The sequence below is a fragment of the Anas platyrhynchos genome, chromosome 5 (assembly GCF_047663525.1).
Source record: "Anas platyrhynchos isolate ZD024472 breed Pekin duck chromosome 5, IASCAAS_PekinDuck_T2T, whole genome shotgun sequence".
NCBI lineage: Eukaryota > Metazoa > Chordata > Aves > Anseriformes > Anatidae > Anas > Anas platyrhynchos.
The window spans coordinates 5,181,360-5,204,172 of NC_092591.1; the positions used below are offsets into that span (position 1 = coordinate 5,181,360).

Sequence of the window (22,813 nt, forward strand, 5' to 3'; positions counted from 1 at the left end):
CCCAGGCTGGGCTGTCCGTGATGCTCTGCATCGACCGTGGCCTCACCGCTGACCGCATGCTCATGATTGACATAGACCCACTCCAGCATGACCTTGGGCTTTGCTCAGCCCCGGGGAGCCCACACCAGCAGCTTGTCCCCTCCACCAGAGCACATATAACCTTGTTAACATGTTGTTGTTTTTGTTTTTTTTTTTCTGTGGCCTCAGAATGGCTCTACACATGGTTTTCTTGGGGGGGAAAAATAAGGGGGCTGTTTTAAAATGACCTGTCCCCTAAAATCCATGATTTGGCCAGCAGTCAGGGGCATTAGGAGGACACCTAATGGATAGACAGACAGAGGCTCACAGCAAGGCAGTGTGATCGCAGAGTCATTTCCTTAGGGAATAAACCTATGGGAAAAAAATAAATAAAAAAGAACATTGTCATTGTTTATCTTCTTTCAGCAGGTTTTGTTTTTTCATCGGAAAAAGTCAGCAATGCAGCAAACAGCTTCATGAATACACAGATTGCTTCTGGCAGCTACCAATTAACAAAGACTGGGCTGGTTCAATCCCCACGTGGCCGTCTCCCTGGGAGTTTCTTGTTTTGTACAAACCATTTTTCATTACAGAAAATACACATGCCTCGCCCCACAGTTCTGGCTGGCTCCTGCTACGAGAGGGAGCTCGATGCGGGATGGGCAGCGTTGAGGGCTGGCTGCGTGCCCTGCAGGACTGGGAAGGCCACAATGAACCCAGCCCGTACACCTCCTGCCCACTCTCAAGCTTTTCTGATGCTTCTGCTCGGATGGCACGTGCATGGAGGTGCATGAGACAACATTCATCTGCAGTCAGCCTGTGCTTCTCTGAACCATTCACAGCACCTGCATCTGAAACTCCAGGTTCAACCATGCCATATCACTGAGGTTTTGAAAGACTTGTGCACAGACCTTTGTTCATGGGTCAAACCAGGCAGGAAAAAGTGTCCTAATATGGATAAAGAAACTTCTGGTTATATGTAAAGATCTACATCATACACATGTCTGCATTGGGTCCCATTACAGCTACTGGAAATCCAGCCAGAGGAATTTGGGGTGTTACTCATGGTAGCCTAAAGCCAACATCTACCTCCAGGTAAACATCCTACCCAAAACATCCCAGGCTCAGACTCCTCAGTGTGCCCCACTGCAAGCCCAGCATCACACCTTGCACCAAATGTGGAAGAAGAAATGTAACATTTGGGTCTCCAAGGAATCACTTTACAGCTTTACCCGAGAGACAGCACATGCAATGAACCACAGATCAGGGAGACACGGTGCTTAAAGTCAGCTATGATGGACAGCTTTTTATTTTCCAATGTTTTAATTTAACAAAGTGCTACATTCCATAGTTACAGTATGAGGAGTTCGTCTCATCCGAAATAGAAAACCACAAGAAAGCACAAGGACTGCTAATATCACTCTATGGAAGCAGTGCAGTCCAAAGGAACCTCACCTAGGGTGAACATCTGGCCTTGGAGACACCTTTAAAAACCAGCAGCTGTTGGGTGCAGGACCACTTCAGGGCAAGATCTGCACCCCAGGCGGTCTGGTTCCTCCCGCTGGAGATGGGGCTGGACATGCTGAAGGGGTGGCGTGACGCCTACAACAAATTCTGGCTTGTGCTATCAGGAAATCCCAAACTGGGCATCCACAGGGAAACAGAGGCGAGCTGCTCGTCTTGTGCCAAGTCAGGAGATGGTTATTGCTGCAGCACAGTCGGCGTTGCAGCTGTGCCTTGGTGCAGGGCTCAGGCTGCATTAGGAGTGGCGTGACCCACCTCTGTGTTCAGCATCTCGTGGGTCACCCAGCACGGATCATGCAGGACCAGAGGGCACTCCTCTGAAGATTTGCTTTGTACTCTATTTTTTTTTTTTTTTTTCAAAAGAATCTGCTTGTTTGGCTGTTTATTTTAGAAATGCAGAGGTATAAATTAAACAGTAGTGCTTTAAGAGACCGGAGGCTTCGGCTCCCACCTGAAACCCTCTCCCTGCCCCATCAGCAACCTGACAATTTCAGGCAAATGAATCTAACTCCAGGAACTGTGTATAGAATATTTTTAAGAGCCTGATCCAAAGTCTACCGGCCTTGGATGAGAGGAGAAAGAGCTGGGAGATGTTTGTGCTTTAAGGACCTGCAGAAATTTCACTGACATCAGGGGCACTGCAGAAAACCCTGTCTGTGCTCCAAAAGCTCCTACGTGTTTCACTGGCACCTGCAGCTGGTTTTGGCTGTCCCTCTTGCCTCCACTCCAAGAACTGAATTGGAAGACATGGGGAGCATCCCAGCTGTGGGGCAAATGCCTAACCAAAAGTAATTATTATAAACACCTGTACTTCAAATGGATGTTGGTTGGGAGCTCTCTGCACTGCTGAGCTGCCCATAAAGTTGGCAAACAGAAAACTTGTGAGGGCAGCAGCTCCCAACCAAGGCACCATGCCCTTGGATGACAAACCTGGGAGTGATGCCATGGCACAGCAGTGTTCAGAGCCACAGCCAGGCCTGCGAGTGAAGCTGGACCACAAGCAAAGCCTTTGGGCAGCCCTCCCAGCCCACAAACTGGGCTCCAGCACAGACTGCAGAGCCAAGAGCTGTGCATTTGGCTGGACATCCCACTTAGCTCCAGCTTGCCCACCCGTGGCACTGCTGATGTCCAGCATCACGGCCCCCCACGCCACGTCCTCACTCTCAAAGACACCAGGACAGCCGGCCGATGCACCCAGACACCACTTTTGTCCCTCTGACAGGCAGCACTGCCTTTAATTTCAATTTGTTACGTTGGGGAGGGAGAAGAGAGAGAGCGAAACTGATTGCCACTGTGGAAAGTTAGCGTTCCCTGAGCTGAGGATTTATTAGCACAACGAAAGGCCGCGGTGCCTCCCCAGCAGCCTTTCCCATCCATCAGTTTGACAACCCGCCCAAAGAGCTCTGCCAGGGCTGCGGTGTTTGCATTCAGATCAGCGCCTCGCTCAGCCATCCCTCCTCCTTGCTGGCCAGGAGCCGGGCGTCTTGTCGGCCATGAACACGACGTGTGCGGTTATCACAAGCCTCACACACGTTACCCTTAGCAGCAAAGCGAGAGGAGGCCGCCATTCACAGGCTGCTGCTGCACCAAGCTGATCCCCAGCTATTCAGATCTCAGTGGTGCTATTTGGCGGCAGCAGCAGCAGCTCCTCTTTCCCAGCATTTAGCTCAGGTCTCTCCTTCAGGCACGCAGAGGCCTCGGCCCGCCCAGCTCCACGACAGACCCCCTCACGCAGGCAGGGCAGTGCCCGTAGCCACCATGCACCCTCCCAGCCTGCCAGGCCATGCTCCTCAAAGCACCTTGCAGCTGCCTACATGGTCTTGTCTGCTTGGTGCTGTACCTCAGGAGCTTTTTTGGAGGTGATCTCAAGCAGAGTGGAAGGGAGGACGGGTTGCTCTACCTCACAACCCCTGTCAGGGACACGTTGTTGAAGAGCCCAAGGGAAAACGTTTCCCCAAACCCCAGCTGCCAAGACGGGACAACAAGCAACGCTGACTGGGCTGTTAACACCTCCCAACCATCTCCAGGCTCTAAGAGATTTAGAAATGAGAAGGAAACAAGGAGAGATCAGTCCAGAAGGAAAGCTCTTAGCCTGGACCTGTGATAGAAGAGGTTTCAGCTTTGGACTGGGGCACTTGGACTTAACAGTGGGCTGCCAGTCAGCGGCTGTCGGGAGATCTGGGCTGGTTTTTGCAAGGCAAAATCCTGCTGATGAATTTTCAGGAATGAGAAGGGAGAGAGGAGAAGGGAGCCCTGGCTGGGAGAGCCTGTCCCAGAGGGACTGGGGAGTGGAGGCAGCTCGGTGTGCTGAGGGACAGCTTTGTCCTCTGCCTCCCAACCTGCTCCCCATGCACTCAGTGGGATGGATGTGAGGGCCTCGCATAGCTCCTGGGCTGGAAGACTAGCATTGGTAGCAGCATTTGGAATATAGGTTGTCCCACTTGGCCTTCTCACTGGATGTGAGGAGAAGGCCTACAGGAAAGGACCTGGGCTCTGAAGAGTGTTGCTTGTCTGGAGCCAAACATCCATCTGATGACTTAATGCCCACGAGACCCTGACCCTCTGAAGAGAGAAGTGAGCTTCAGGCTCTTCTGTTCTGATCTTCTGAGTGTTGTCTCTACCACGCAAACCCACGAGACATTTGCTTACCCTCACCTACATCTGTCTTTGCAACCTGACAGGCCTCTTCACCTTTACAAAGGATGAAGCCCTGCGTGGGTGCTCCTCAGACACACTTCCACCTCCTCAAAGACTCGGCGGGACTTGTCTCGGCACACATGCTGGCTGACCTTTTTTCTTAATCAAGTCTCCTCTGGTGACAGCCGCTGTTCCTTGCATGAAGGATGGTTCCCCACAGAACAGTGATTTCCACCTTGGAAACATGAATATTTTGCATAAATGTAAGATTAAAGAGTCATTGCACAACTGGCAAGAGAGTGAAAGAAATGCAGCCCTTTGTTTTTAGCTATTTTGACTGTGCAAAGCACCATTACCTTCCCCTGCTCGGTCCCTAGAAGGTCAGGCACTGGCTGTCCCCCTCTGCACCCTAGTGCCAGCAGCATGGAGGCTTGCCCTCACCCCGTGCTTCACCTCCACAGCCGTCCATCCTACAGCTTCATCTCTTCCCCCATGCTCAGACCTCAACCAGATCCTCCAGCCAGGGCAGCCACTGCTTTCCAACTATCCCCCCATCAGCCATGAGTCCCTTGGCACCTTGGCAACTCAGCCACTTTCGGTGCCTTCCTGCTTTTGGTGGCACAGAGACAAGGCCCACCAGCTCTCTCAAAGGTTTCACAAAGCTTTCAGGGGTTGAAAACGCAACTCGCAGTCAGGAAAGGAGGCAGACGCTCCGCTTCCACCGCTGTGTGAACGCAGCCTTGGGTTAGGGGTGAAGCAATCACTAGTACCTACAAACAGGGGGCAGAGGCTGAGGCAACCTCTGCCCTGTCTTTCCTTTTACCTACCTGCACACTGAACAAAAGCTAAGAGATCCATGCAAGACTACCCGTCAGTACGTGAGCGCTGGTATTTATTGTGCTGTAACAGACAGTGCTGGTTGAAAATGGACTAAGATTTTTGTCGTGAATCAAGTGTTGAGGCCATTCCCGTGTGTTTCCAAGAAGCGTGGAGCAGAGCTGAAGGGAGGGCTTGTAAAAGAAGGGGCGGGAATCAGGGAACAGAGCGTAGAAATGTGCTTCAAACTGTATCAACAACACGGTACTTGGGCGCTTCTCAGGTGACGAGGGATACAGTTCAAGTGGATAACTCATTAATTAAGCAGAGCAGCTAATCTCAGCACTAATGAACTCTAGCTCAGGTAATGTAACATTTAAAATTAACAAATTGGACAGAAGTCATTCACAGCAAAGATTTCCATTCCCAGGTTAGGTGAGAGCAATTGTTATGATTAGATTACTGCCAGCCAAGGACCAAAATAGTACACCGGGGTAATAGGAGAATAATCATCCGTACGGATCAGCTCCCGCTGTAACAAGACGCGCTGCGGATCTGAATGAGGCGCCGGGTGTGAATGTGAAATCTCACTACGGTACCAAAACAAACATCACTGCGTGGTGCACGTAGAGCATAGCATGCCTGGTTCGCCGGGGTGGTACCAACCACTGCTCGGTGTTCGGGGTGGCTGAGAGCAGCGATGCAGCAGAAAGTCCTTCCTTCTTTTCCTCCCCCTCCCTCCTTTTAAAAGTCACTGGATATCACAAGGGCACTGCAGTTCGATTCAAAATTCGTCTTCGGAGCTGTCGGCTAAGAGCATTACTCGGTCTTGCATGCTGTTAAATTCCCTCTGCTAGGGGAAGAAAAGAAACATTAAAGAGCTCAATATGCAAACTGAAATGAGCAGTGTCTGGATCCCTCCCCAAGTACTCCAACCAAGAAGTCCAGTGCACTTCAACCCAGAGAAACCACTCTCCATAACCAGTTGGCTCTTACATTACAACCAAAAGTTAACTGGAGAGTGGTGGGAACAGGTTGGGGTTTTTCCTTTGCAGTTGCTCTACCTTTCTTTTATGCCTCTTCGAGCCATTTCTCCTCCGGCGATTCATAATCTTAATGCTGTAGAGTGCTCCGAGGATGAAGAGGGCTCCAGCTATCCCGACTCCTACAGGAACCAGCATCCCTGACATGTATCCTGCCTGCGTTGGAAAGAGACAAGCGGAGCAGAAATCACAACAGCATCCTTTCAGAGGTATTTTCCACTACTCCAGGTGGAAAATATAGTTGGACCAGCTGATCTTGGAGGTCTTTTCCAACCTTAATGATTCTATGACTGCAACACAACCCTACACTTTCATCAGACTTTACTGTATTTGGGTCCTTCTCCCACCCGCATAGGATGGGATCTACTCCCAGGATTCCAAAAAAAGCCTCAAACCAGCCCCACTGCAGGACCTGGATGGCCACCACAACTGCTCACTCACGCTCAGCTTTTTCTAGCAAATACTTCTTTCCAACAGCTGAGAGCTCAGCATTTGCCCCCTTTGGTATGGAGCTGCGAGGGCTGGGGTGACGTGTCTGTGGATACACTTAGCAGTGTCTTCCTGGCCAGCTCTTATTGCTAGAAGATGTCTAACCACAACCAAACTGCTAAATATACCCTGACTGAAAAGATTTACAGAGCTTCCATGCTCCCCAGAGATATCTGTCATGGGAGAGTGAGTGCCCCAGGACCTGCTGGAGCCCCCTTGGCTTCATACTCAAAATCCGTGAACCAAATGCCTTTGTTTTGTATGGGAAGGGGTCACTTTGAGCAGGACAAGGATGTAGGGGGGTACTCATGCCTGCAGCTGGTCTTGTCGCAGAGCAGATGCAAATCAGCCTTAATGCAGTAGTTATGATCCGTACGTATTGACATTTTAAACTCATTGCCAAGAGTTTAAAATGTCAATAAATATATATAGCACAAATAATTTGTAAACATTTAAAATCCTTCCAAAAATATTCCCACGTGATCATTACTTTACTGTTTAAATTAAAATTAAGCCAAGCTGCTCAGTGCTGCCTTCATTCACACTGCAGCAGCGGCGTTCTCTGAGGCTTTACCCTTCTCCTCCCACACACCCGAAATCAGATTTTACACCTGCCGAGGGACAGATGCGCGATCCAGAGGATTACCAGGCGCCTCTTAGCAAGACTCAGTCCAGTGCTTGCAACCGTGTTCATCTGCATTCCCAAACTGCAAGACGACCTAACAACACATGCTGACGCTGTAATTGCTTTTCTTCCATAATCCGCTGAGTGGGAAAAACAAAAGCAGGCAGTGCGTGCCGCCCTGGCTTCACAGGCTTATCTGGAGAATGAAAATACCTGCTCTCACCTGGGACAGACACAGATGAAAACAAGGGCTGTTCTGCCTTCACAAACCCCTCCAGATCCTGCTCGGCTCTTTAAATAGTAACATCTTCGTGTCTGCACTGCAAAGCTGGAGGGCTCAGGCCTTCGGCTGCTGTCCCGCAGAATCCCCGCGATGCTAGGGGGAGCTGTGTGTGGCACCCCAGTCCCCAAAAAGGAGGTTAGGGAGAACACAGCTAAAAAGCTGCATCTCTGTGAGGCAATTAAGGTGCCTTAATTGGGTGACCTAATTAGCGCAGCGTGGGTTGTGCTATTTCTGGAACCTTGCTGCTGGCACAGGCGGTGAGGGGAGGCTGGCAGTGCCTTTTTAGCTGCTGCCCAGTTGAGTTTCCCTACCAGAAATTGCTGCTTTTAACACGGTGAATTCTCCTGTCAGCCCGTGAGCCCTTCCCAAGCCTGGCCGGCAGATGCCCCTTTTGCAGCATTTCCCCCACAGATGGGCTATTGGTTTATACCCCAAATGCCTGCGATGTGAGCCAGGTGCAGGGCCCGTCCTCCCAGCCCTTCTGCATCACGTAGCCCAAGCCGTGAGGGTTTTTGCACTTGCTTGATACAAAATCCCATTTCACAGGCAGCTCCAAAGCCATTTTTTTACCCCTTGCCCATGGGGAAGAGCCCATACAGACCATATGGTCTTTACAGACCCTAGGGATGCTTTTAGGATCCCCAGTCCATCACCGTGACCTTCCTGGCTCTGCTGAACATTGAGATAACAGCAATAGAGGATTTCAGAGGAACCTCATGTCCCTTATTTTCTATTCCCAAGACAACATTTGCACAGCATTTTCAGGGGACAGGACATATTTATCAGCTCACTGCCCCGTGCTCCTGGTCCCACACTGACCACACCATCCCCTCTCAACAAGGAAGATGAGAAATCGGGGTGAGCAGGCTAATCTGTGAGTGATGTGAGTGGGTTTTGTTGGGCTTTTCTAAGAGAAAAACATGATTAAGGAAAATGAGCAAGGTGAAAGATCTGCCTCCAGGTGTCTGCCGTACCCTGCAGGAGGGAGATGTCTCTCTGGTCAGAGGACAGTAGCAGATCCCTGGTTATACCAACACTGCAAGAGGTTCAGGCCCTACAGAACAACTCTTACGGTGAGTGGAACATGCACCCAGCTCTTGGGGAAGTGAAGAGGTGGCCAAAAAGATGCCAAAAGGGACGAAGTGAAAGCTCTGGCTTCAGTGAGAAGATGCCCGATGTCCCCAGGCCTGTGTGGTGCCGGCCGGGTAGGCCCAAAGTGAGCTGGTGACGCGCATGCAGGCTGCATGCACCCCGTCTTGGTGTCTGCTTGTTACCTTCACCAGGAAAACCATTCTCTGTCCTTTCAATGTTCGCTCTGGCTGAATCCCAGGCCAAGATGCTCTGCTATGAGCAAAGATGGTGCTAGACATGCCTCCTTCCTATTGCGGGCAGAAAACCAACTCAACAAGGGCTGGGCAGAAACCCTCCTCAACCCTTCCACTCCCCAGTCCTGGAAACAGATGCCCAGAGCCCTGCTCTCTTTCCAGACTTGGTGCTGCTGAAATTTTTTGGGGGTGACACTGAAGGTTTTTGCTTGCTGGGTGACAATCTGCTCAAACTTAGCCATGTGTTTTCAGGGGCTGAAGTTTCCTATCGAGTCATCATTCCTTGAGTTGTTTTTTGTGTTTTTTTTTTTTTTTTTTCTATATTAACTCTGGTCCTATTCAAGAGTTTCTAAGCCCCGCTGAATTACAAAATGTTCTTGTCTTGAAACACTCCTGTCACCTCATTTCTAGCTTCACTGCTTTGCCGTCGTCAACATAGCATTTGGAAGGCTTCACAACCATTTCCAAATGTTAATATTTGCCCTAGGGTAGCAGAGCCTGAAAATCTATCAGAGACTGTGCCTGGTACAAGTCCTGATTCCACGTACCACCACTCTGTAATGTCAGGGAGAAAAGATCAGGAGCTGGTATCTTTTCAGTCTTCCTGTGCTCACTCTTTGTCCTTCCAGGAGTTTGCAGCTCCTCCTGCATGGGGGCAGGAGACCCAGCGGCAATGCACAGCCAAGACTTGGGCTTAAAGAAAAGGGGTGGGGGCAAATTAGAGGGCAATAAAAAATGTAACTTGGGTAGTGCAAAGAGGTGACTTGCTGATGCAGAGAGGTCCCTCAAACACCCCTGTTCCCCGTCCTGCTCCTAGCTGCTACTCATTGGGGATGTGCTGTGGATTTATACCAATACACATAGCAGCAGCATCTGGTTCATTGTCTCCCAGAGAAAATGTTAAGCCCCTTCTCAATCATCTTTGTAGAGATAATGAACTGTGCTGGCAAGAGCTTATTTATTCCTGCAAGTGAAAATGGCTTTGCTTTTAAAGTCATTGAGAGAAACACTGAGCCTCTTACCTTATCTTTCAGCTTCTCCATCCAGCTTCTCACTGAAAAATAAGACAAAAAAGCTGTAATCATGTTACTTATATTAATTAGTAACAAATGATAATGAACGCATTGAAATAGACACTAATTAACTTGACAAGCTGATAACATTTTTCATTAGATTTCCTCTTCTGTTCATGAAAAAGAGCAAATGCAGCAAATCAACAAGAGAAACTCTTTATGTGAGTTGGCAGGCAAGAAGCTTGCTTTTGCCTGTGCAGTTCACATCTTCGGAGTGATTAAAAGAGGAATTGGGATCCAGGAAATGGGATTTCAGGTTGGGGGTTTCCAACCAGTACTTCCCATACACACACTGGGATGGTTAATAAGGAGATCACTTTATGGCATGGCCAGCCCCTTCACTGCCCAGCTCTACGTAGATATTGCTCTCTCTGTTAGGCATAAGACTGTAGAAATGCCTAAAATAAGTATTATTCCCTGTTTTTTATTCCCTTCCTCTTCTGGAAGCAGCGACTGCCTGCTCGGGGAAGTCACCAGGTACCACCTGAGGACTGGGAGAGCACTGGAGGTGCTACGCTACTAAATCAAGGAAAACTGTGCTGCCATCACGGAGACTTTCATCTCTAACAGTCAGTTTGAGACCCATGAAATATGGTACCCGAGAATTAAACGCCTTTAATGGCATCTACTTGGGGATGAAATATTAAGCTGATCTCAGAGAACTGCAGGCGCTTGGCAGTGATTCCAGCAGCAGCTCTGCATTTGCCTGCACTGCACGGAGGACCAAATGCTCAGCATTTAAGGTATCAGCTCTTGTTTCAAGCAAAGAGCTGAAGGTATCAGGACTCAGCAACTGTGCTTTAAGCCCTAAGGAAGGATCCTCGGTGCTCCAGGAGGACATTGCTACAGGCACAAGGGGGATCTCGGCAGCACCAATGTCTTTCTGAGGGTTATTTCTCCCAGGGTACATCAGATCCCAAATGTAACACGCTGTTTATGGTGGGAGACCCATTTCCAAGCTTGCTTTCTTACAGAAGCTCTCTTCAGAGCTTTTGTTAGCAGCGTTGGAGCCTGCCTGTTGATGTGCCACTGAGGGTAGCCATCCTTCTGCAGTGACAGCACGGCTGTGAGGGTGCAGCTCCAAGGCCGTCAGCAAATTACCTTTTTATGTCTCTGACACAATATTGAGCAGCACAGCCGTAAGGAAGTAATAAGACTCGGCCCAGACATCAGCACCACTGAACCAAACTATGAATTTGAACAAGTTTGAAGGAATCTGAACACTCCCTTTTTTAACTGTCAGTAGCTTGACACTTTCCAACCAGAGGATCCTAAATTATCTAGAGGTGAAAAAAGCATGAAACAGGCAGAGGAGCATACACACAAAGTCACCTAGCTCTGAAGGTAGCTAAGGAAAAGAAAAAAACTACCAAGGAGACATACTTGGACACCCACAATATTAGAAGAGGACAAGTGGACTTATGTGAGCAGCTCTTCCCACCAGTTGTCCTGACTTGCATGGACTAACCCATGGTGCCACAAATACCCCAAACCAAAGGAAACCATCCCAAAACTCTTACCAAAGAGCCTTCTGATGACTCTCATTTTTTAATGATGCTGTTGTGCTGTATTCCAGGCTCCTGGGAGCAGTGACAGTGACTCAGAGGCCCACAGCAACAATCAAAGCTTCAAAACTGCACCACATGTTCGGACGCTCCTGGCTGATGTCCTCCATGCACACGTATGGACAGCTACATGTGTACCCTCGGTGTGTGCACAGAGCCACCTAAAGCTGCCATGATGCCCACCTGGCCCCAGCTCAAGCTAAGCACAAAGCCTGTTTTTGTGCCTTTCACCCTAACTGTGTCGGATCAGTGATCTCATCAGTAGCCCTCCTGCTTTCTCGTAGCTGAACAACAACAGAGCCTCTAAAGCAGCAATTAACTCCGAGTATTTCCGACAGTTCACGTGTAGGGCTGCTATTTCCACCAGGGGATGATCTAATGACGCTCTACTCCTTGCTTTCACCAAACGCAAGCTCTGGCTTCATTCCCCTCTGCTCCACAGAACAACAGCACCACATCTCTTGGGATTGACAGATGCTACTGTATGAACTCAAACTTGCTATTTATACAATTTCTTATTATTAAAACCAACCTCCTTTTCAGCAGGGTAGAGCACGTGTCAGATGCCTTCGGGAATCAGCCTAAAGCACCGGGCTGGCTGGCTGGATCTTGTGACAAGTCAGTGAGCATTACATTGAGCACGTTACAAACACTTGCAGTGCTACTAAAGCACGGAATTGTTTTAACACCTCTGAGGAAATGACAAAGCGCGGTGCCATTAAAACCGAGCACTGTTTGTTCCAATTATTCCCATACATGAGGACGCTAAGTGTGGGGAGGAAATAAGGCGCTTTTTCAAGTTAGGCTTGATATCTATGCTAAATGGCTACCATCAGTTAAATTTGGACTGCAGCCTCTCATTAGGGATAATTATACATAATTAATATTCTGAACTTAATCTTGGAAGAGGAACACTGCGGATGGCATCATCTCAGAGAAACAAAACACTCTCCAAGAACACCAAGAGACTTGCCAATGAGGCCAGGCAAATAATCAGTAACAATACTCCATTCCATGTGTTTTTCATCACCCCCCCCTTTTTTTTTCCTTCCCCAGACACTGAATGTCCTGAACAAATGGCAACAGCCTCGGGGTGTGAAATTACTAACGCGGGGCCTGCAGTGCCAGCCCTACTCCATGGCATTTTAAGCATCATGATCAGTACAAACTCTGCCTCAGCTGAATTTTGAGCCCTGGGTTTCACAGGGAGTTGAATTAGACCAGCGTGGAGCCCCTCTGAAAATGACGTGCATAATCTGGCCTTTTCTCAGTGATTTATATAATGTCTGCATCTCTGCGAATGAATTTTAAATAACGTACAGCTTCAGATCACCGACAAAGGTAATCTCAGTCTGAGCAGTGAGCTGCACAGGGGGTGAAATGCCTGTGCCAAACACAGAGCACGTCTGGAACTGGCATCAGAGCAGCCCGGGATGAGTTCAAACAGTTGCACGGGGCTATTTTTAGTCATTTTTACCCCTCAAAAGCCTGCAGACAGCTATTAAGAAGCTGCAGTGCCAACAGCAGGGAAGTTACGCTCACTAAATGAGGTCCAACAACCCCTTTCACCCCTGGACTTTGCGATGCTACAAATCCAAACCAGCCCTTGCGGGAGATGGCTCTGGTTTCTGCATCAGAAACCAAAGGTCCAGGTGGCCCGGGGTGAGTTTCTTTGCTCTAGTACACATTTATAGCCAGCCTTCAGTAAGTGGCTTGCAGCAGGACAGCTCAGGTAAATACACCACACCTCACCCATCAGCTACTAGCACCTCTTCCCACCTCATCCCATGTCTGGCTCCCTGGAGGGAGCTGCAGCTCCTTGTGCCTCACCTGAACCTCTGGACTTCCTCCCACTGATTTAAGTTGTGGTTTAAGAGGAAAAAACGAGCAGTTTAAGACTACAGATATATCTTATAGTCTTATCGCCTCCAGGATATTTCTGAGTGTGTGTTCCCATCCCTCAGCTTCCCCCTGCGTCCCACAGCTTTGCATCCCCTGTAAGACTAGATTTAGTGAGCTTAACCAAACTACTCATATAAAGAAATATAAATATAAAATATAAATATATAAAGAGTGTGATCAGATATAATTTACAACAAAGCATCATAGAGGGAGAGGTCTTGAAGCTGCTTGCAAGTTCAGCTGCAAAGGTCCTCCAGCAGCAAAGAATTTGCATGATTCACTTCAAGGAAAAATCCAGTATTTGTCACTTCTGACTGAAAAAAAATAAAATTGCTTTAGTATGACAGAACATATTCACTGCAAGTCTCAACCATAGCCTGACACTTTCCTCCCAGGGAAGAGCCCGACCTGGTGGTGCTGTGCTCTGGGATCTCTCAGCACCCTCACCTTACAGCCCTGCAGAGCAGAGCCCCTGCAGGAAGGGGCCTTGTTCCACATAACTCACCCAAAAGGAGAGAGGATGTCCAAAAGGAGACGGGAGATCTGGGAAAAACACACAAAACGTGTCCTCTGCAGTGACTCCTGTGGCTACCACACATCCCCACCGTGGAAAAAAGTGGGTCCATCGGTACAGCTAATAGCTGGGCTCTCCTTCCCTCAATCTTATGGGTGGCCTTTGCTCACAAACTCACTTCTTGCTGCTATTCAGAGGACTGCTCACCTTCAGATACGTTCTTCTCTGTTGGTCAGGCCTTCTGAACCTCAGACCTGAAGGCTGCAGGGTACCAGGGCCAGGCTCTGTGTTTCCACCCGCTGTAACGCACTGCCAGACCTCACCAGAGCCTTTTTCTGCTTCCCTCACCGCTGCCCGCAGAAATCAGGAGCACAAGGCCTCCGGGCTGCATGCTTTGTCAACTTGTAGTAATCCTCGCTGCCTAATTATCCACTCCAACGCAACGATAAGGCTGCTTAATGATGCTGTTCGTTCATTCATTCCCTCCCCTCTCCAGATAAGAAAATGCAAAAACTGCACCTCCTGGTGATGACTGCGATCAATAATTTGTGCCCTCACACCACCAGTTCCAGCTCTCCCTTCCTCTCTTGGAGGCCCTGCTATTTTATCTTGTCATTTTAGCTTCCATTTTATCAGCTTGTTTTAATCATATTCCTTTTTTTAATCATCTAAAACAACTCTCTTTTTCCACAACAAAGCAGCACATTATCCCTCTGCCCGGCACACCTCACTGCATTTTCAGATCCAGAGTTTACATTTTCATCCCAGAACTGCGTGGTGATACCGATCTGCATACCCAGCACCTTCTCTTTCAACACTTCTCCATCGTGACCACAGAGACCAGTTCTGAAAATGCGGCACCCGAGCTCCTACGTGTGCCCCAAAGGGCAGAGAAAAGGCATGAGGAATGCCTGCATGGCTTATAACAAAATTCTGACCTTAGGACAAAATTCAGACCTGCCAATTACATCTGTACCTCCTCAGATGTAACAGGCTGGGAGACCTGCACAAAGTTTAATTCTGAGACATCAGAAAATACCAGCCACTTGTATTCTGTCAGGGCATGAAACAATTTTGCTCCAACAGCTCCCGGTAATTGCTTTCATCTCTGTCTGAAGACAGAGCACGGGCCTCCCTCCCTCACCCAGCTCTTTTTATCAGCTCACAACCCAGGTAAGACATCTCAGAACAAGACACCCGCTGCAGCAGATGCTGTAGAGAACAAAACGACCAGCTTGGCATATTTGCAAGAACGTGGGCATTTTAAATATGTACCGGTGTGTGTCACTGCAGGGGAGGAATTCACTGCGCCCTGCAGCCGAAGCAGCTCAGCACAACTCTACCAGCACTTTTTTCTCTAAAACAAATGTATTCACCTGTTCCAGGTCTGCTCATCACCCTGCTCTTCCTCGTCACCAAATGGCTGGGGTTTGGTGCTGCTCCCGGCCAGGACTAACAACGGGTGGTGGGCAGAAGGAGCAAACCTTGTCCTTAACCTTAAGACTTTGCTACAGAGACCACCCTGGCAAAATAGCTGGCTCATCTACGGTGAGAAATGGGATGTTACAGTCCTATAAAGAAACTGCAACACCTCCATGGCATGCGGCAGAGCCCGCAGCTTGCTGTAGGGAGCTCTCCTCCTCCCTCCCTGACATACCCAGAGGCATACCCAAACCCCAAGCTCCGCACCTCCTTCCTGTGCAGGAAGTATAAAAATAAAGAAAAGATTGATTGCTTTAAATCAGTCTGGAGACACCAGGCAATCTGTCCTATTACCTTACAGACTTCATCTCTTTCAGGTAAAACTTTCTGCTAAATGAGGCTACAGAGAACAATTTTGCAAAAATGCTCCGTGCTTCGTCTGCTCAGCTCTGACAACTTAATGGCACAAGACTGCACCAGCTCCTTTTCCTTAGGAAACACAAAGACCAATTTACTTACTAGCACAAATAAATAATACAGAAAATGGCATTTTGCTGGGAGGCAGCATATTTTTAATTCCAGAAGAAAAACTATTTCTACTTGATGGGAAATTTGATGAATGCATTTCTCTCCATGCCCGATTTAAAAAGACTTGAAAGGCAGATAATCAAAGAGTCAAATCAAGTGTTACCATTTATTTTTTTCTGGAAAAAAATAATAAAAAATAAACTTCTGCCAGGCAAACTTTGAATTGACCAAGGTAACTTTTACAGTTCCCATGCAACAGTCTGTTTTTGCAAAGTAAAACTGAATGTCAGGTGGCTGTGATGGGGGGAGCAAAAAAGCCAGAGATGCTGCAGCTGGAGAGAGCCCCACACACCTTCTCTCCACCCTAACAGCATCCCTCTGCTACTGCAGGACAGCAGTAGAACAGGCACTGTTATTGGGCTGAGTACCTTCAAAACCTCCAGCTGAGGCCACGTGTTCCTCCTGTCTACGGAGAGGAGAGGTCGTTTGGCCTTGCTGCTCCTCATTCCACCCGTTCACTTCAGCCTTCTCGAAATGCAAGCCACATAAACTCCCATGTCTTCCTCACACATCCTTAACTATCTTAAAGAATCAGCAGTTAAACAGCAAAATTTCTCTGTACCTCAGTTTAAGTCTCATACTCATCAGGTCCTGAAAAAAAATCTTGGCTTGTTTTTTTTTTTTTTCCTTCCTTTTAGAGCCAATGTACTTTTCAAAATCATTTTTCCTGGGGACGCTGTATGAGTGATCTGCCCGCAGCAAGCAATACTGAAATGGGGTACTTTCCATTTTTGTATTTAGGACAGAGGATGTATTTTTCTTATTTTGGCTGGAAAGATGCAGCGCTTGTCATGAAATGACATAAAGATCAATAAAGTACTAAATGGCTGGAAATAAAAATGATGGAGTTGACTTTCAAAGGAAAAAATAGATATCGAACTCCGTTTTCAGCAAACAATTATTCTAGTAATTAAACCACAAAGCCCTGAGCATCGATTAGATGCTCGAAATAAAATCTGATTATCTCAGAGACTCATGTTCATGCAAATCCTATGGAACATCAGCAGACCGAGCAGTGTGCAGTGCTAGTCACAAGAGGAAGATGTATTTGCCTACATTTGCTAACAACAACAAAAAAATCTGATTGCAAATTCTTTGTGCATCAAGAACCAAACTGATTCTCACCGCGATGCAACGCTCCTGGGCTGCAAATAGCCAAAAAAGAGGCTTAAGGTTCCTGGCTTGGACACCGGTTCGATAGCCTCGCAATTGACTTCTTGTATAACCGCAGGCAAGTAAATTAATCTCTGCTCCTCCATTTCCCATCCTTACCATGGGAATATTACGGGCATACCAGATAATGTTTAGTTTGTCTTTTCTGGTTCTCTTGCTTGTGTCAGACTCTTCTTCCTACATATTTTAATGGCCTTTACTGTAATATCGCCATCCTGGTGTGGGATGTTTTAGGGTTTGGAAGCTAATACAACACAAATAAATCTACCACATAAATCACAGTACGACAGTGTTATTCAGAAACAAATGCTCTTTAGGAGGCCATTAGTTTGAGTTTCAAAGTATCTCAGGTGCTAAGGACAAACAAATGTATTGACCTTTCCCTGCTCTCATTAGCATGCACTCAGACAGAACACGGTAGTGCTTACTCTTGAACGCAGAACGTGCAGGGAAGTTTTTAACAAACGCTTGCAGGGAGAAGCAAATTGTCTTATAAATATAGGACCAAAGAGAGAAGAGCTCTGCTGCTCAGAAAGTGGCTCTGCTCATGTCACCTGTGACAGTGCTTAATACAGAAATTGAACCTGTCCTCACTCCTGCTCCAGGAGGGGGGTAACAGACCATGCTCAGCCTTCTCCTAAGTGGTGAAACTCCACTAACTTCAGCAGAGCTGCATCATTTCTATCAGGAGATGTGCCCTGTCCAGGTGTTTGCCTGTGGTGTCCAGTGATACCTGCAGTAACCTAAGAATTGTGCGTGGCACCAGGAGAAGCCCAGCTGCAGAGAGGAGGTGACACACAGCTGCTACTCATCAATCTGTGCACAAACTTCCTACCTGGTGAAATGAAGGGTCCACGAAAAGACACTGCTTCATTTAATGCACATAGGGCCTTACCTGCTGTCCACTAAGGTCAACATGACCCTGGCTGAAGACCATACGTATATGGTCTTATATATACCTTATATATTCAGTCCCAAATGGTCAATATCCATCTCCACCTACGGTAAAATTCACAAGTCATTTAAAAGGGGACAAATAAATAATCGAGTCAAATAAAGGCTGACTTTTTAAATTACTTTTTGCTTGGAGTCTTGATAGGCAACTCATACCTGCAGAGACTCAGCAATCACTTAATCTCTCCAAACCATTTCTCTTTGAATGCGACAGGAGAATCACAAGGTGCAAACAAGAGAAAAAAAAAATAATGTAGTGCTACAATTGTACAAAAATTTTAAAGCTTCTGATCCAAATCATAAACAACACAAAGGAGCATCTCAAGCCCTAACAAAAAGGAATGCCTTGCTCAGCAGCCTCCTGATATGCAGAGATGGTGCCAAAGCCTTCAGCTTTGCTGTCGCTAATCGCCACCGAGATGAAATATCTAGCAACGCCACATGTCAGTATTACGTTTTCAAGCAATTTTTCAAAGTAAATTATAGCGAAGAACAAGCAAACCTAGGCACTGCCATGTCTCAAACACCACCCTGCAGCACGGAGCTGTTGCACCTCCCTGCTGCTTCTCGGGCCAGCATGAGCTGAGGGCGCAAGGGAAAAGCAGGCAGCACCCCTCGACCAAGGCTCCTGCTCGTGGTGTGCTTTGCTGGTGACTGCAAACTCAAAACTGTCCCGAGAGGACACAGCAGTACAGGGAGACAACTCGCAGGGCTGTGGGGACATGGTTACTCTGACTGTCACCAAACACTCCTGCGGTGAGGTCCTACCAGGCTGCCAAGGAGCACAAGAGCAGAAGACCTTGCCCTGTTCTTCTCCAGGCTGGGCTGGCCATGGGACAGGTCTCCTCGGTGGTAAAGTCCACAGAGGTGCTGAGGGATGTGACAATTCCAAAATTAGGTGCATGTAAGGGGAGATCAGGAATTGACCAAGGAAAGCAGGAAAAGGAACAAGTCCTAGGTACAGTCACAATTTCTAAGCCCAATTCTGAGCCAACTGCAATTGCTCCAACACTGGAAATGAGCACTTACACCAGTGTAGCCTGAGCAGAAAACACTGTGGTGTTTGAAACAGGAGGAAAGGGCTGGGCTGGGGGCAGGACACAGGTCCTCTATCCCATTTTGTGTCCTAGAGCCTTACTGATGGCATTACTACCAAGGGGCAGGGTTTCTCTCCCCATGGTGAGACGAGCGATGCTTTCAGTTTTGCTGTCTCAAAACAAGCAGCTCCAGGACATCCAGTGTTTGATTGGAAAAGCCAAAATGGATCCAAGCACCAACTGCAGGACCTGCTCGAGGCTTTCAGCAGGGACATGCCAGCAGAAACCCACACGTCCATGCCCCCCTCCCTGCACCACAGTGCTCAGCATCCCCAAACGAGGGCAGCTGGAGCTGTCACAGGCAGGCACTGCTGCTTGCTGCAGGCACGGCGCTGATGCTCAGTTAATGCTCTGGCAGCCCTCACACCTTGTCAGGCCTGCCGTGTTTCACAGGCTGCCTGTGAAACAAGCCTGGGTTGGGATAACTGAGAGCAGATTTATCCTGCTTCAGACACATCGTGTGCCATCTCCTGGGCCCTCAGCTTGCTCTCCAAAAAGCAGGAGCCTAGAGTATGGAAAGGAGTGAAGGTTTGCCCCATTTGGGGAGGTTGGAGGGAAATAAATCTCTAATTCATTATATATCCTGACATTGAGGATCATACCCTCGCACTCTGCACTAGAATATCTGTCCTGAAAGTGAGCACGTGCCTCTGGCCCATGCGATGTGCTGAACCCTGATGATATTTGTAAAGCATCTCCTTGTTGCCGGTTTCCCATGGTATTTCTGAGAGTTGCATCCACGTTCCCTAATGGGCAATGAGAAGCCACGTACTGATGTCTGTAACAGGCTCAGACAGTCTCAGTGCTAGTACGCAGAAGCAGAAACTCTCTTACAAGTAAAAAAAAAACAAGCAGATTTGTTTATTCAGCCATTAAAAAAAAAAAAAAAAAGGAACAGAACAGCACTGACTTCTGTAAATACATTCTGCAAGCACCAGGACAGGAAGAAGAGGTATGGAGAAGACGTAAAGCTAAATTGTTGCTCCAGGGACAAAGGGACCATGGATACTCAAGACCAGAAAACGAAAGGCTTCTCATTCCCAAAACAACAAGGCTCTCTTCATTGCATTGACCACACCTCAAAGTAGCTCTGAGATGGAGCTTGCCAGCAGAGGAGAATGGGATGGGATGGCTGCCCATCACAGAGAAATGAGGTGGTCACCAGCATCTCAGGTCAGTGAGCTGGGACCCCTCCCTCTCATCACACCAAAGCTTTTCAGTGGTGTGGCAAAATTGCCTTTTGCCACCCCACAGAGAAAAGCCCAGAAATGATGAAATTTTCCCATCCCCACCAATGGGATTCAAACCTAGCCTTGATCAAGCAAAATGAGGAAACAGTCTCAAGTTGCGCCAGGGGAGGTTTAGATTGGGTATTAGAAATAATTTCTTCATGGAGAGGGTGGTCAAGAGCTGGGACAGGCTGTCCAGGGAAGTGGAGGAGTCCCCATCCCTGGAGGTATTTAAGAGATGTGAGGTGGTGGCACTGAGGGACAGGGCTTAGTGATGGGATTTTGTAGGTCATGCTGATTGTCGTACTTGGTGATCTTGAAGGTCTTTCCCAGCCTAGATGATTTTCTGATCCTATGTTTCTAAACTGTCTGCAATATGCCTGTGAATGGGCCTTGGGGATCACCTTCCTGATTGTGGCAACATTTGCTATAGCACTGACCAGAACAAGCCTGGAAACCTCGTTTAGAAAATGATAACTTATTTGCCATCAGCACAGTAATTATGTCTAAAACTTCATTAACATGGAAAAGACAAACAACAAATTAGAATCAAGCATCCACAGTTAAACTAAAAAGCCATAGCAATTTGTTGTTCTTTTCAAGAAATCATTTTTCATACCATTTACTGTGAATGAGGTCTCATTACGTTATGGTATTTAGCTCTTCCACCACTTTTCGGCTTTGCAGCTCTATTAATTGCACTCGCAACAGTTCTCTAACATAAGCAAGCAGTGATATCTTCATCTACCGACTGGGAGTGCAGACCTGATGGATCCAAATACAGGGTTTGGATATCTACACCCAAAAGGAGGAAGGAAGACCCAAGGCCAATGGAGAAAGCAGGGCCAAAATCTGCAAATATCTTGAGCACAGCCATAATCCTGTTCCAGCTGAGAAGAGGAATTTCTATTTCAACACCAAGAGGTTCAGACCAGTGCTGAGCTCTGCCAGTCTCACCCAAAGCCCTTTTTTACTGTCATAACAAAATTACCTAGATGACACTTCCCATCCAGCTAATATCAAAGCTTCTTACTGCAAGTTGGGCCACGCGAGGCAACGAGTGCTCAAAGTCAGTGGGTATTTCTCTGTAATAATGACTCACACACACGATGACAATCACCAAAATGGTTTCACTCAGCCTGTGCCGGCTGATGATAAAGCGAGCCTGACAGATGAAAACTCTGCTGGGAGGCAGAACGTGACAGCCTTGATGACGGGTTATCCAAATGAAGGAGCCCCAAATATATTTGGTAGATAAAGCTGGAGAAGGCAGCTCCCTTTTCTTGGGGGGGGGGGGGGATGTCTGATCTCAAACACGTTCACACTGAAAAGTCTCTGAAAGGGGGTGCATTGAGGGAAGGGAGCAATTTTCATTTCTGGCTGCATTGGCAACTTCAAGGTACACACCTTGGGAGGCTGCAGCTTTTTTTACTTGGTGTTTTGAAGCAGCACGAGGCCAAATTCAACCTCCAAACATGCAGGCCTGGTTCCAGGGGGCTGATGGTGGGAAGCCCTTCTGGCAGGCCTCAACACTATGCAGGACAGTGGAACAGGGCCTGCATCTCCTGGTTCCCCCTCAGATTGCACCTATAGCACACAGAAGTGCCCTGGTTGGAGACAATAAACTCCAGACCAAGCACCAGACCTACCTCCGCATCCTTCTGGCCTCGCACCTTTAGCCAGTTAAGCATGAAGCTCTGTGGAGAAATGAATGTCCCAAAATCCTGTTGAAGTTTGCTGTCACCTGATGAACCTTGAAAAATTATCATCACCTCCCAGCCAGCTCTGCATGCTCCTACAAGTGAAAGGGTTAATTCATCCTCAGATTGTCTGTTATCTGCATTTTCCACTCATTTCAGCAATGGCACAGAGCACTGTTCCTGCCCAGCTGAGAGGTTAGATAAAGTCTGGGTGACTCCGGTCTCCTTGGGGTTTGCTGCTGTGGCACACAGTCACTGGTGCTCCCCCTGGAGAGCCCAACCTGAATGGTGGTAAACCCACCCAGCTCTCCTAAAACACACCTCAGAGCATCAAGATGTGTTTCATAACACCAAGAGATGCAATTTTAAGAGCAATGCTATCTGCAGTGCACACCAGCTCCCGTGGTCTTACCCATGCCAGCCTTTCACAAGAGAAATCTGCCCAGGAGGATGGGGATAGTGCAAACAGGATAGGATGCTCCTGTGCTCTTTACATTGACGGTTGTGCCCTTGGTCTTCAAAATGTCTCAACACAAAATCAGAGTTGTCAGAGGATGCTTTATGGCGTTTTCTGCCCCAATCCTTCCGCTCAGAAATGAATGGATCTGGTGTTTCTCCAAGCAGATTAAGATAATCTCTAACAATTTACTTACACTGAAAGGGCATTACCCTGATTGGAGCTGGTCAGAGACCACTCTCTGATGAGGACAGCAACAAGATGAGGCTCTAAGAAGACATTTTGGAAAATGAACATTCCTGAATAACTCCTGATTTTGCTGCCATCATCTGTTCAAATACCAAGGAAGCGATTTGACATGCGAGAACCTTCATGAAAT

General features: G+C 47.8%; 1 protein-coding gene across 4 annotated transcripts in view; it reads right to left on the reverse strand.

Annotated features, from left to right (window-relative positions):
• Positions 1–1,298: 1,298 nt before the first annotated feature.
• Positions 1,299–22,813, reverse strand: part of ARMH4 (armadillo like helical domain containing 4) — a 57,522-nt gene continuing 36,007 nt past the window's right edge. For 3 of the 4 annotated variants that reach the window (XM_038180302.2, XM_072038143.1, XM_072038141.1), the window contains exons 6-8: positions 9,783–9,814; positions 6,060–6,194; positions 1,299–5,848 (exon numbers count right to left, since the gene is read on the reverse strand). In XM_038180302.2, coding sequence (XP_038036230.2) covers positions 5,780–5,848; positions 6,060–6,194; positions 9,783–9,814 — 236 coding nt within the window. In that variant the 3' untranslated portion in view covers positions 1,299–5,779. The remainder of the gene's footprint in view (positions 5,849–6,059; positions 6,195–9,782; positions 9,815–22,813) is intronic. The other variant, XR_011809409.1, reaches the window with a different exon arrangement.